This window comes from Oncorhynchus clarkii, chromosome 7 (genome assembly GCF_045791955.1).
Source record: "Oncorhynchus clarkii lewisi isolate Uvic-CL-2024 chromosome 7, UVic_Ocla_1.0, whole genome shotgun sequence".
Classification (NCBI taxonomy): Eukaryota; Metazoa; Chordata; class Actinopteri; order Salmoniformes; family Salmonidae; genus Oncorhynchus; species Oncorhynchus clarkii.
This window is the reverse complement of record NC_092153.1, coordinates 44,405,344-44,419,710: the sequence shown is the minus strand read 5'-3', so window position 1 is coordinate 44,419,710 and position 14,367 is coordinate 44,405,344. Positions and strand designations below refer to the sequence as shown.

Sequence of the window (14,367 nt, the reverse complement as noted above, 5' to 3'; positions counted from 1 at the left end):
CTTCTAATGTTAGCTACATGTAGTAATGAATAAATTAACATTTCTTTAAATTCACAAGTCTGTGAACTGTCTTGCGCAAGTTTTAAATTGACACAAAACCTGTTTAGCAAAGGTGTCAGATAGAGACGACATGCAGGAGCTTGCAGGGATTTGTAGTCTTGTTGATGTCTACTTTGATGCCAATTATCATTTGAATCTGAGAGTAAATAGAGCCGAATATATTGATAAAAGTCAACCTTGTCCTAGAGAGATTTACATGGTTATCAAAACGTCACACCAGGGTACGCCCACATGAAACACAGCCCTTATTTTAAAGAGTTTCAAAAAATTCACTATGGGGAAAAATGAATGGTGGAGAAACGATTGGGCCATTTCCCTGTTTGGTTTTATGGGTATTATGACACCTCTACGGTGGGGCTCTATGGCACGGATATAAAGATGAGTCCTCTATTTTTATGAGATGAGCGTGCCTGTCTGCCTAGTGGCCACACAGCATACACACTTACAGTATGTCCCCAGCAATGACAACATATTTTCATGGACGTTAATTGTAAATAGCCTAGTAGGCTTAAACTGTAAGATGTGCACATGTCTGGACGATATACAGTGCATTCAGAAAAAAATATGAATTTTGTTACGCTACAGCCTAATTCTAAAATTGATTACATTGTTTTTTCCCCTCATCAATCTACACACAATACCAATTAATGACAGAGCAAAAACAGGTTTTTATAAATGTTTGCACATTTATTACAAATAAAAAAACTTAAATATCACATAAATAAGTATTCAGACCCTCAATACTTTTTTGAAGGACCTTTGGCAGCAATTACAGCCTTGAGTCTGCTTTGGCATGACACTACAAGCTTGACACACCTGTATTTGGGGAGCTTGCCCTATACACCATCACACCTCCTCCTCCGTGCTTCATCCATTCACCTACCGCGTCTCACAAAGACACGGCGGTTGGAACCAAAAATGTCAAATTTAGACTCATCAGACCGAAGGACAAATTTCCACCGGACTAATGTCCATTGCTTGTGTTTCTTGGCCCAAGAAAGTCTCTTCTTCTTATTAGTGTCTGTTAGTAGTGGTTTCATTGCAGCAATTTGACCATGAAGGTCTGATTCACGCAGTCTCGTCTGAACAGTTGATGTTGATATCTGTTACTTAAACTCTATGAAGCATTTATTTGGGCTGCAATTTCTGAGGTGCAGTTAACTCTAATGAACGTATCCTCTGCAGCAGAGGTAACTCCGGGTTTTCCTTTCCTGCGGCAGCCCTCATGAGAGCCAGTTTCAACATAGCGCTTGAGGGTTTTTGCGACTGCACTTGAAGAAACTTTCAAAGTTCTTGAAATGTTCTGGATTGACTTACCTTCACGTCTTCAAGTAATGATGGGCTGTCGTTGCTCTTTGCTTATTTGAGCTGTTCTTTCCATAATATGGACTTGGTCTTTCACCAAATAGGGCTATCTTCTGTATACCATCTCTACCTTGTCACAACACAACTGATTGGCTCAAATGCATTAAGAAGGAAGTAAATTCCACAAATTTACTTTAAAGGAAATTAGTAGGTGTGTCCAACCTTTTGACTGGTACTGTACGTCGAATTGACCTCTGTGCCCAGTGCGTTTCCAAGAGGTGTTGACTGTTCCTGACTTGAAAATCTGAGACAAAGTCTCAATATTGCTGTCCATCAATGATTCCCAACCAAATTTATTGAGCTTGAGCGATGAAAAAAAAGGATATATTTTGCCCTGAAAGTTGTGCAAAGTTGGTAGAATCTTATTCAAAATTATTCATAGCTGTAGTAGCTGCCAAAAGTGCTTTGACCAAGTAGGCTATTAACTCTGGGGTGTGAAGACATACGCAATCAAGACGTAGATCTAGAATTTTCTGTAATTTTTCTTTCACTTTGAAATTGTGGAGTAGATCGATAGGAACAAAAAACACATTTGATCTATTTTAAGATAACATTTAAGAACATTTTTAGGCAGCAAACTTTGCATTGTAGTCAGCAAACTGCAAGGAGTGTGTAAAGTTTCACTAAGCACTGTAAATATTGTAATAGACCATTGCCTATTTTAAATAGGCTGTTAGACTCCAAATTACAGACCTGGTCTGCTCCATTTTTCCCTGTGTCAAACCTTCTCAACCAGGATACAGTATTTGGAAAGTATTCAGACCGCTTGACTTTTTCCACATTTTGTTACTTTACAGCCTTGTTCTAAAATGGATAAAATACATTATTTTCCTTATCAATCTACACACAACACCCAATAATGAGAAAGTGAAAACAGTTTTTTCGAAATTTTTGCAAATGTATAAAATAAATACTATGCCTTATTTACATAACTATTCAGACCCTTTGCTATGAGATTCGAAATTGAGCTCAGGAGAATCCTGTTTTGGTTATTCATCCTTGATGTTTCTACAACTTGATTGGAGTCCACCTGTAGTAAATTCAATTGATCGGACATGATTTGGAAAGGCACACACCTGTTTATATAAGGTCCCAGAGTTGACAGTTCATGTCAGAGCAAAAACCAAGCCATGTGGTCGAAAGAATTGTCTGTAGAGATCCGAGATAGGATTTTGCCAGGCACAGATCAGGGAACGGTACCAAAACATTTCTGCAGCATTGAAGGTCCCCAAGAACACAATGGCCTCCATCATTCTTAAATGGAAGAAGTTTGGAACCAGCAAGACTCTTCCTAGAGCTGGACACCCTGCCCAAACTGAGCAATCGGGGAAGAAGGGCCTTGGTCACTCTGACAGAGCTCTAGAGTTCCTCTGTGGAGATGGGAGAACCTTACAGAAGAACAACCATCTCTACAGCACTCCATCAATCAGGCCTTTATGGTAGAGTGGACAGACGGAAGCCACTCCTCAGTAAAATGCAAATGACAGCCTGCTTGGAGTTTGCCAAAAGGCACCTAAAGTACTCTCAGACCATGATAAGCAAGATTCTCTGGTCTAATGAAACCAAGATTGAACTCTTTGGCCTGAAAGCCAAGTGTCACGTCTGGAGGAACCCTGGCACCATCCCTACAGTTAAGCATGGTGGTGGCTGCATCATGCTGTGGGGATGTTTTTCAGTGGCAGGAACTGGGAGACCAGTAAGTATCGAGGGAAAGATGAACAGAGAAAAGTACAGAGAGATCCTTGATGATAACCTTCTCTAGAGTGCTCATGTCCTCAGACTGGGGTGAAGGTTCCCCTTCCAACAGGTCAACAACTCTAAGCGCACAGCCAAGACAACGCAGGAGTGGCTTCGGGACAAGTCTCTGAATGTACTTGAGTGGCTCAACCAGAGCCCGGACTTGAACCCGATCGAATACATCTCTGGAGACATCTGAAAATAGCTGTGCAGCAACACTCCCCATCCAACCTGACAGAGCTTGAGAGGATCTGCAGAGAAGAATGGGAGAAAATCCTACAAATACAGGTGTTCCAAGCTTGTAGTGTCATACCCAAGAAGACTCGAGGCTGTAATTGATGCCAAACGTGCTTCAACAAAGCATTGAGAAAATGGTCTGAATACTTATATATATATTTCTTTTTTTTTTAAATACATTTGCAAACATTTCTAAAAACCTGTTTTTGCTTAGTCATAATGAACTATTGTGTTTAAATTGATTTAATCCATTTTAGGATGCGTAACAAAATGGGGAAAAAGTCAAGGAGTCTGAATACTTTCCCAAAGCACTGTAAATAAATATATAACCTATATAATTAGTCACAAGTTCAGTAACCCCTAGGTATGTGGGGAATCCTGCAGGGAAGTCCCCCAATTAAGCTAGACGCACCGTTTTAATTCCAGCCAATTACACACACTCCTTTTGTGACTGAGGTTGGCTATTCTGTAAACGTGTTTTTGTTTGAGTCTACAGACACGCACTAGTCCATTTATCTTTCGTTTAACATGCTCCGTTTCTCTGAATAGCTACATTTCACCCAGCCGAGGATGATTTGACTCTACAACACTTTCTCTTTTGATTTGTGCTCGTCTGTGCACCAGAGTGCCCGCATACAGATGCAGTTACAATTGACAATGTATATATATTTTTAAATTAAGAAAGAAAAAAAGGGGAAAACATTGTGTTCACACGTGTATTTGTTTGATTTACAACTGCACAGGACCAAGAAGAAGAAAAAAAAATCTAAACTGAAATTAATATTTTTCACAAAAATGGACAGGACTACATTATTCACAACTCTAATTAATTTGGTTAGAGGCAAGTGATTCTCGTTAATGTGTAATTTATCTCACCTGTGGTAAATTGCAGGTGCCTACAGGGTTAAAAGTAACCATACAACCAGTGTAGAAAAAACAGAACATTCTGCTCCATTGACCTCCCTTGAAAAAGTGCAAGGTTGCCAGTATTTGACTATACTGTGTATAAATGCCTCAATATTTGTGACAATACTTACAAAGAGTTGAATACAAATTAAGTAATATTTTCTATAACAAAAGCAGACACTGTAGAAGTAGGTGAAAAAAATAGGGGGGAAATGATGTTACCTCTGACCTTTGCAGCTGGATTTTGCAATGGACTACAAAACTGGAATACAGCTTTCCTTCAACATTTGATACAAAGTAACTGATTATCAAGCTAAAGTCAATACCTATTCAAGACACTGGCCAGATGTGTATATATGGACATATATTTACAAATTCAATAATGAGATCCACAATATTCATCTTAAAAATAAAATAAATTGTGAAAAAATTGAAGGCCGTTGGGCTCTCTGCTTACTACAAAGCTGACTTGCTAGTTGTCTAGAACATTTCAAAGTAGTTCCACCCACAGATAAAAAATAACCATGCAAATAAACCCATTACACTGCACCTTGAGGTTAAACAGAGTACACTGCCTATACAGAATTGAGTCACTGTAAAATGTATAGAATGCCTATAGGCCTCATGAATTAAAAGCAGACTTAGGCAGCATCTGTGATTTATCTCAACCACAACGTTTCCTATATAGTAGCCCATTAGCCTACTGTGTAGTGACAAGATTCAATGGTGGACATAAAGGAGAATTACATACTGTGTATTTTATTAAATAATTCTACATTATTTTACAATTCTGACAGTACTTAACTATTTTAAATTAGTCCTTTGAACATTAATTTCCAGTAACACCGCTTTAAATTCCATATTACCTTTCTGAAAACGTAGGTCCCTATACAACAACAATGGCTTAAGCGACAATGTAAAAAAAAAAACAGAAATGAATTGAAAGAAGTATTAAACAGTAGAATTGAGAACTCAGATGTGCTGAACGATAAAACAATGAAAAACACAATGACTTTGTCACAAGTAGTAAATCAGTAGCCAAATATATGTCTTAAAGGGACAAATGGCACACATGATAGGTGTAGAATTAAAACATGACAAACCTGGACGATAGATGCTAATAATATTTAGTGCAATAAAATGTGGAAAGATTAACAAATCATGACAGCTTGGTCATATTTGAAATTTGTTTGGATGAAATGTCCTAACACCTCCCACTATCCCAGTTAAATAAGAAAGCAAATATCATAAAATAGTACAACAAGGTAGGACACATTCTTATTTGCAGAAAGGAAGCCGAAAACAAGACCTATACTTGCTCTCAGACAATACTATATCTCTACTAAGCGTATTAAATACTTTTTATGAAACATTCTGAAAGAAATAAAACAAGTAAAATCAGAAAGCCCAGAACAATGCATGTAACTTGATCTGTCCAGCCAACTGCTATTCTACATGGAATAATTTCCATATGTGAAGCCTAACAACAGGTCCCTATTTAATTTGAAGCAAAATAATACAAAATAAAGCTCCCATTTGACCATGTTTTCTGTCCCTATTAAATAAGGCATGACTTAAAGAACAACTTAAATTCATACACCAAGGAGGTGGTTGCATATTTAAGTAGTGATATTGCACAAAATACAAAAATAAGACATTAAATACTGCTTGCTATACCAGTAGTATTAACAAAAAGATGTTTCTTTCCATGTCTCTCAGTGTCATCTTCACGTTGGACTACCTATTCCTGTGTCCGGTACAGCGCTGCTGTATTTCAAGTTCACCCAGTAAAGGCCATGTAATGAGAATTCACTTTCTACATAGAAAACATTTGGCACCAATCCCAAATGGCCTGGGGAAAAGATGGCGTGTCTGGGTGTGGTGAGTGTTCTTGTTTGAGTTATACCTTTGTGGGCTAACCTACACATCACAATTATATGACTAGCTATGTCAGTGTGTTCCCTATACTGTTACGCTTCGCACTCACACTCGGTAGCTACAGTATGAAGGCGGGAGTGACCACTAAGTGAAGATTCTGCACTCTGTTCTCTATGCAAACACAAAGCAGGAGTAGAAGTGGGTCTTCCTGGGTCTTGTGGCTAGGTTGGGGGCATCCTCAGCCTCACGCAGGTTGCTGGGGGTTGGCGTGTTGAGGATGCTGAGGATGGCCCAACAGTCCAATTCTCTGTTTCTGCTTCCTTTGCTCTGTCATCTAGAGGACAACACACGGGACAGGAGCTGGGTTATTGGCTCAACTCCAATTTTCTGTATCTGTACCTCCGCTGCTCTGTCACATCTACTGTCGGGTTAAAGGTTGTCGGTGTCTGACACTAGCCTCCAAATAAGCTGATGCTAAGTTTCTTTTTTCAGATAAAGTTCTAAAAAACTGTCCGTGCCTGCAAACGCTGCACAGCAACGAAGTGAAAGCTTTTGGGTTTAACGGGAGGGTTTCAGTGTTTCATCTGAAACGTATCCTTCTACCCTTTTAGAACGTCATCTTGTCTAACAACATGTACACCACAGTAAGCAAACAACCAGCAGTGAAACCCCAGTAAAATACATTTTTACATTCAAGTCAGGCTCATGAGTAATAATGCAAGATGTTGGCTTTCATGGCACTAGGGACAACATCCGTTTGAAATAAACTGAAGTATTAAAACAAAACAAAACAAGTGTCCTAAAAAAAGATTTTGCAATCTTAATATTGCAAACATACAATGGCAAAGGCCATACAAATACCCTCACAAACGCTGTTGGTCATGAGATGAGCGTTATAAAAGGAATTAATTATTAGATGTTGGGAAGTGCTAGAAAGAGCAGCATTAAAGTTTGTGAGAGTGCTGTGGGGGTGGCCACTGGTTAAACTCAGTTACAGTAGAATGTGACTCTTTATTTGTGCCACAGCAAACTAATTAAATCAATTTTCGTTGGAATTATGTAACAGATGGAGCTCTTGTCTGGGCCAGTTGCTTTTGAAACCATTTTCTTGTTTGTGCCACTTTTGAGTGCCATGGAGCATGCTTAAGACTCTTACAGGCAAGGGAGGGGACAGGAGGCACTGAAGGCAACTTCTGGGAAAATAAGACTGAAACAGTCCAATGTAAAAAAAAAAAAAAGCACAGTTTAGTCTGAATTTGTCTGTCAACTAAACTCCAAAAGTTAATTTTCATATTTTGGTCCATGTTTGTGTACGTGTGGAAAAAAACGTACAAAAGCCAAGTAGACATCAACCAATTCAGATCCGAACATGTATTTATGGAGATATTTAGTAATGAATAATCAAGAGAAAAGGGTTTTTGTGCCCTCATCCAAACCTTTTAGCCACACAACAACCATTTCCTTCTGTCTGGTTCAGTGTCTAGATAACACCCACTTCCTCATAGACACGTCTAATTTTATTGATAGACCAAAATACTACTTTGTTTACAAGAAACAGTATGCAGAGTTCGATGAAATGATTTATGACCAGTAACATTTTCTTGAACCGAACACAACTAATAAAGGTTGTATAATTAAATGATAGTCATTGCCATTATGATCATTGTCATTATAATAATATTTTTGATATGTTAATAGGAAATAAAAGGTGTTAAGATCATCATTATCATCTTGCCAATTTACTGTAATCTGACCATGGGCATATAAAGTCTACCAGATTAATGTACATAAATATAATTACTGCATTTAAAGAAGCTCTAGCTCTGACTAGGATGCCCACAATACAGTGTGAGCTAAGTCATTGTGGAACTAATCCTTGCTTAATGACGTAAATCAGATCAGGTTGAAGGCCACATGAGCTGCAGCATTGTGAGTCATTGCCTTCTGATTTTAGTAAGCTCTACACCTACAAGGCAAAGAGTTGCTATCAAACAGATCAAAGCTACACAAATGACATGGAAAAATATCGAAATAATGTAATATTTTCATCGCAATATCTATACAGACCACCATCTAGTCACAGGCAAAAGGGTCGACTCACCTGCTCTTTGAGCTCAGTCAGTTGTCCAGAGAGGTTGGAGACTAGCTTCATGGTAGACTCCAGTTTCTCCTGTAGGCTCCTGATTTCATTTTGCTCCCCGTCCGCATCGCTACAGACCAGAGACATGGCCCGCATCCGTGGAAACCAGTCAAGGTTGTGCTCCTGGTGACCAGAGGGAGAAGAGATGTTATTTAAGCATGACTAGAACATTTGTTGGAGCACAATACATTTAAATTCTGGTCTCTAATCATGATTATAAAATAATATATAGAACATATTTGGTAACACTTTCGTAACACTTCCATACACTTTGAAAAAGTAAACATTGTAAAGTGTTAGCATATATTTAATGTACTGCCCAGAATTGATCAAATAACCTATCATTTAAACATCAATCAAATCTCTTTACAATTTGTTTGCTCAGGGAAAAAAGGTATATTTTCATCACATTTTGTCATTAATTTAATGTATGCCGAACAAAAATATAAAACACAACATGCAACAATTTCAAAGATTTTACTGAGTTACAGTTCATATGAGGAAATCAGTCAATTGGAATAAATGCATTAGACAATAGTCTATGGATTTCACAAGACTGGGAATACAGATGTGCATCTGTTGTTCACATATACCTTTAAAAAATTGACCTCACATTAGGCCTCAGGATATTGTCACTGTATTTCTGTGCACTCAAATACACATCGATAAAATGCAATTGTGTCCGTTGTCTGTATGCCTGCCCATACCGAACCCCACCGCCACCACTCTGTTCACAAAGTTGACTCAGCAAACTGCTCGCACACATGACGCCATACGCGTGGTCTGCATTTGTGAGGCCGGTTGGACGTACTGCCAAATTATCTAAAATGACATTGGAGGCGGCTTATGGTAGAGAAATTAACATTCAATTCTCTGGCAACAGCTCTGGTTGACATTCCTGCAGTCAGCATGCCAATGGCATGCTCCCTCAAATCTGTGGCATTGTGTTGGACATTTTAGAGGGGCCTTTTATTGTCCTCAGCACAAGGGGGACCTGTGTAATGATAATGCTGTTGAAACAGCTTGTTGATCTGCCACACCTGTCAGGTGGATGGATTATGTTTACAAAGGAGAACTGCACACTAACAGGTATGTAACCAAATTTGTAAAAAATTGACGAGAAATGAGCTTTTTGTGCCTATGGAAAATTTGTGGGATCATTTCAGCTCATGAAACATGGGACCAACACCTTGCATTCATATTTTTGTTCAGTGTAATTACATTTCTGGTGAACACTTATTTCATCAAATTTCACCAATAACATGCTAACCCCCTTTGATTTTCTTTGACAAAGCCTTACACACTAGGGTAAGTCAGAATGACATCAAATATATTAGCTAGCTACGGCTCCACTTGGCAAACAGATGCCTCTTTGACTTGTGTTTCTCTCAATCCCTCTTTGTCTGTCTGTCTGTCTGTCTGTCTGTCTGTCTGTCTGTCTGTCTGTCTGTCTGTCTGTCTGTCTGTCTGTCTGTCTGTCTGTCTGTCTTTGTGCACTTATCAAGCCTATAATAAAATGTAATAGAATTAATGTTGGGGACTTTCCATACCAGGGAGTTCAAACTTACCGAGACAACTTCCTTTAAAAAAATGATGATCTAATTATACAATAACACAGTCAGGTTGGATGTGTGAGGGCCGAATAGAGGAACATTTACTCAGACTTAACTAGCAATATAAGGCTGAGTTCCCCATTTCATTAATGTGGTATATTGTTGCATGCAAACTTCCTCTTCGGTGGCAATGTGGAGTTTAACACAACACACACCTAAAGTGACAAAATGAGAATTGCTTGAATTTTCCAAATGCCACCACTGATTAGTTTCACATCTAAATAGTTGAGGTAAGAAAAACGTCTCAAGTCATCCACAGTGATTTGTAACAACTCTTTGCCTCTTTCCTCATTTGTAAAAAGTTTCCACGCACCTCCTTGGTGTGTAGCCTACAGTACACATCAAAACACTACAGCTATCAATCAGTCAATACCTCTCAATTAATTTCTTATGCTAATCTGCTCTAACCGAGTGGAATCGCATGACTAAACTGATGGCTTCTAAAAATAGAAAAGGGAAAACATACTGTAAAAGGCATGCCCAGCGCACCTAGTGCACAAACGTGTACGCGTGGAGAACACAGTAAGTGTGACGGCCAGTCACTTCAGAGCCTTGAGCCAGTGAAAGAGTCGCTGCGTTCATCCAGGCGAGCAGCAAAGGGCCACTCTGAGCACATTCTGTCACCCCTCCATCTCCTCCAGCACTTGGCCACTACATACCAATGTTATTGTGCACCGTTTGAACCTGCCCTCAAACAAACGGAGGCTGTGTGAATAGGTCTCTCTGGAAGTCCCATCAACAAAAACACACGTTGGTAGATGCACACCATTAAAAAAATTGGCACTCCTTTAGCTACATGTACATGCATGTGCACTCCCAGACCCTACAAAATAGCATTACAGTTAGCTTAACTTCAGACCGAACAGTAGATTGTGTGCTTGAACAGGAGCGTGCTGGGTAGCACCTGCACTGTCGCTGGTTGTGAGCACAGCTGCATGGCTGGAAAAGTCCCTGGGTTTCAGTGGTGTAGTCTGAGATGCGGGGGCGAGAGTGGCGGCTGCATGGGCCACAGGCTAGTCCTAGGTCAGACAAACAGCAGGACAGGGGAATCACACAGAGACTCATTCTGAGATGAGGAAAGAAGAGCTGTGTGCAAGCTCAACCCCACACCCCCCTGGCAGCACAATGCTGCTTTCCCACATGTGATCATGTACATGCGTACTCTGTATTGGACATCTACCTACTATAATAGACTAGAAATGCACCGACACAGTATACTAGATTGCTCTGCTAGTGTACTGCTGAACGTGGAAACAAATCCTTCAAGAAAAATAATGTATAGCTCAGACATAATGACATAAGTAAAATCGTGTCAACATTATTTGTCTGAAATCATTTTTTAATCAAAGTGCCAGGCTTAACTTGGATGAGAAAGGGGCAGAGGCGTGCAGTACGGCAAGATTGATCATCCTGCCCTTTGCTGTCTGTGTCAAGAGTCAGTTTGACAGCCCAGCCCCCCAAAACCCCTTTTCCTTTCTCAGTGTTTACAAGTGAAAACACTTCCAGTAAGTCTCAGACCGATGTCACCGCTGACATTAAATTAATCTTCACAGTAGCTCAATGGAAATGACAGAAATTCATTTTCCATTATTAAAACCACAAGGGCCATGACAGAGAAACAGGATGCTGTGTGGTTTTGACAGCAACAGAAACGTCACAGGCAAGCCACAGGCCACCTGACATACTGACAACCCACCACATCTACTACTCTTCCACACAAATTAAAGAAACAGATCACATTTCAAAATAGACCAAACAAACAAATAGAAACAATGTGCAAAACACAATGGGAAAACTCCTTCTCACTCCCCTTCTTCTGAAATGCCTCTAAAGCATTCTCTTATCAATGCGATTCAAAGTTCAAATCACGATGTGGATGCATCTCGGAGCAGCGAGCATGGGCCGCAATAATAATGAGGGCAACAGATTCTGGCGTACCCAAGTCAAGCAATATAAATGTAAGCCTTCAACCCGACACTTCAGCCAAGGCTTTCTGCAATTGACGTCAGTCCCAGTCATTGTCAGACTTGTCTGACTTCTATCTACACCCCCTGATCTCTTAAATCCCCTCTGTGCATATGAGGTGTCTTCACCACTTCAGACAGCATCATCATGAGACACTGTCATGCTTGTTAGGGTAACCAGGGGAGAAAGAAGGGGGAAATGTATCAATAGAACTATTATACCGTATTAAGCCTATTACACCAACATAGGGAGCCTTTTCCCCTACCATGTCAAATGAAGAAGAAAGATCTCCTGTGTTGAGTTGTGACATCATAAGAGGATAACTAATGTGACCGATTCCTCCACTCAAACATTTACTTTTTTTTATTAATCCATCCCCCTCTTCGGTGGTCAAAAATAACTTTCCTTTGTTACAGCTTTCTTGCGAACATACACACACATTTTGCATATACATTTTACATGCAATGCATTCAGAAAGTATTCAGACCCCTTGACTTTTTCCACATTTTGTTATGTTACAGCCTTATTCTAAAATTTACTAAATTGTTTGTTTTGTCTCATCAATCTACATACAATACAGAATAATGAGAAAGCAAAAACAGGTTTTTAGATTTCTTTGCTAATTCATGTCAAATAAAAAAACGAAATATCACATTTACATAAGTATTTAGACCCTTTGCTATGAGACTCGAAAATTAGCTAAGGTGCATCCTGTTTCCATTGATCATTCTTGAGATGTTTCTACAACTTGATATGAGTCCACCTGTGGTAAATTCAACTGATTCTGTATGATTTGTAAAGGCACACACCTGTCTATATAAGTCCCACAGTTGACAGTGCATGTCAGAGCATAAACCAAGCCATGAGGTGGAAGGAATTGTCCATAGAGCTCCAAGACAGGATTGTGTCGAGGCACAGATCTGGAGAAGGGTACCAAACAATTTCTGCAGCACTGAAGGTCCCCAAGAACATAGTGACCTCCATCATTTTTAAAATGGAAAAAGTTTGGAATCAACAAGACTCTTCCTAAACCTGGTCGCCCGGCCAAACTGAGCAATTGGGGAAGAAGGGCCTTGGTCTGGGAGGTGACCAAGAACCCGATGGTCACTCTGACAGAACTCCAGACGTCCTCTGTGGAGATGGGAGAACCTTCCAGGAGGACAACCATCTCTGCAGCACTCCACCAATCCGGCCTGTTTCCAGACAGAAGCCACATCTCAGTTAAAAGACACATGACAGCTCGCTTGGAATTTGCCAAAAGTCACCAAAAGGACTCTCAGACCATGAGAAACAAGATTCTCTGGTCTGATGAAACCAAGATTGAACTCTTTGGCCTGAATGCCAAGCGTCATGTCTGGAGGAAACCTGACATGGTGGTGGTAGCAGCAGCATACTGTGGCAATGTTTTTCAGTGACAGGGACTGGGAGACTAGTCAGGATCAAGGGAAAGACGAAAAGAGCAAAGTACAAAGAGATTGATGAAAACCTGCTTGAGAGCGCTCAGGACCTCAGACTGGGGCGAAGGTTCACCTTCCAACAGGACAACGACCCTAAGCACACAGCCAAGGCAACGCAGGAGTGGCTTCGGGACAAGTCTCTGAATGTCCTTGAGTGGCTCAGCCAGAGCCCAGACTTTAACCCGATCGAACATCTCCGGAGAGACCTGAAAATAGCTGTGCAGCGATGCTTCCCATCAAACCAGACAGAGCTTGAGAGGATGTGCAGAGGAGAATGGGAGAAACTACACAAATACAGTTGTGCCAAGCTTGTAGTGTGTCATACCCAAGAAGACTCAAAGCTTTAATCGATGTCTCTGAGCTCTACGGACAATTCCTTAGACCTGATCGCTTGGATTTTGCTCTGACATGCACTGTCAACTGTGGGACCTTATATAGACCTGTGTGTGCCGTTCCAAATCATGTCCAATCAATTGAATTTACCACAGCTGGACTCCAATCAAGTTGTAGAAACATCTCAAGGATGATCAATGGAAACAGGATGCACCTGAGCTCAATTTCGAGTCTCATAGCAAAAGGTCTGAATACTTTAAAAAAACATTTTTTAAATATATTTTTTATAAATGTGCAAAAATGTCAAAAAACCTGTTTTCGCTTCGTCATTGTGAGGTATTGTGTGAAGATTGATGAGGAACACTTTTTTTAAATCAATTTTAGAATCAGGCTGTAATAGACGCCTCACAAGTCCTAAACTGGCAGCTTCATTAAATAGTACCCACAAAACACCAGCCTAGAAGGCCAGCATCCTGGAGTCTCCTCTTCACTGTTGACGTTGAGACTGGTGTTTTGCAGGTAGTATTTAATAAAGCTGCCAGTTGAGGACTCGTGAGACATTTGTTTCCCAAACTAGACACTCTAATGCACTTGACCTCTTGCTTAGTTGGGCACCGGGGCCTCCCACCCCTCTTTCTGTTCTGTGAAGCGAGTAGTACACAGCATTGTACAAGAT

At 40.1% G+C, this 14,367-nt stretch overlaps 1 protein-coding gene across 1 annotated transcript in view; it reads right to left on the bottom strand.

Annotated features, from left to right (window-relative positions):
• Positions 1 to 4,101: 4,101 nt before the first annotated feature.
• LOC139413352 (inositol 1,4,5-trisphosphate-gated calcium channel ITPR1-like) overlaps positions 4,102 to 14,367 on the bottom strand; it is a 143,317-nt gene continuing 133,051 nt past the window's right edge. The window contains exons 61-62 of the mRNA XM_071160611.1: positions 8,285 to 8,446; positions 4,102 to 6,517 (exon numbers count right to left, since the gene is read on the bottom strand). Of these exons, the coding sequence (XP_071016712.1) occupies positions 6,428 to 6,517; positions 8,285 to 8,446 (252 nt within the window). The 3' untranslated portion in view covers positions 4,102 to 6,427. The remainder of the gene's footprint in view (positions 6,518 to 8,284; positions 8,447 to 14,367) is intronic.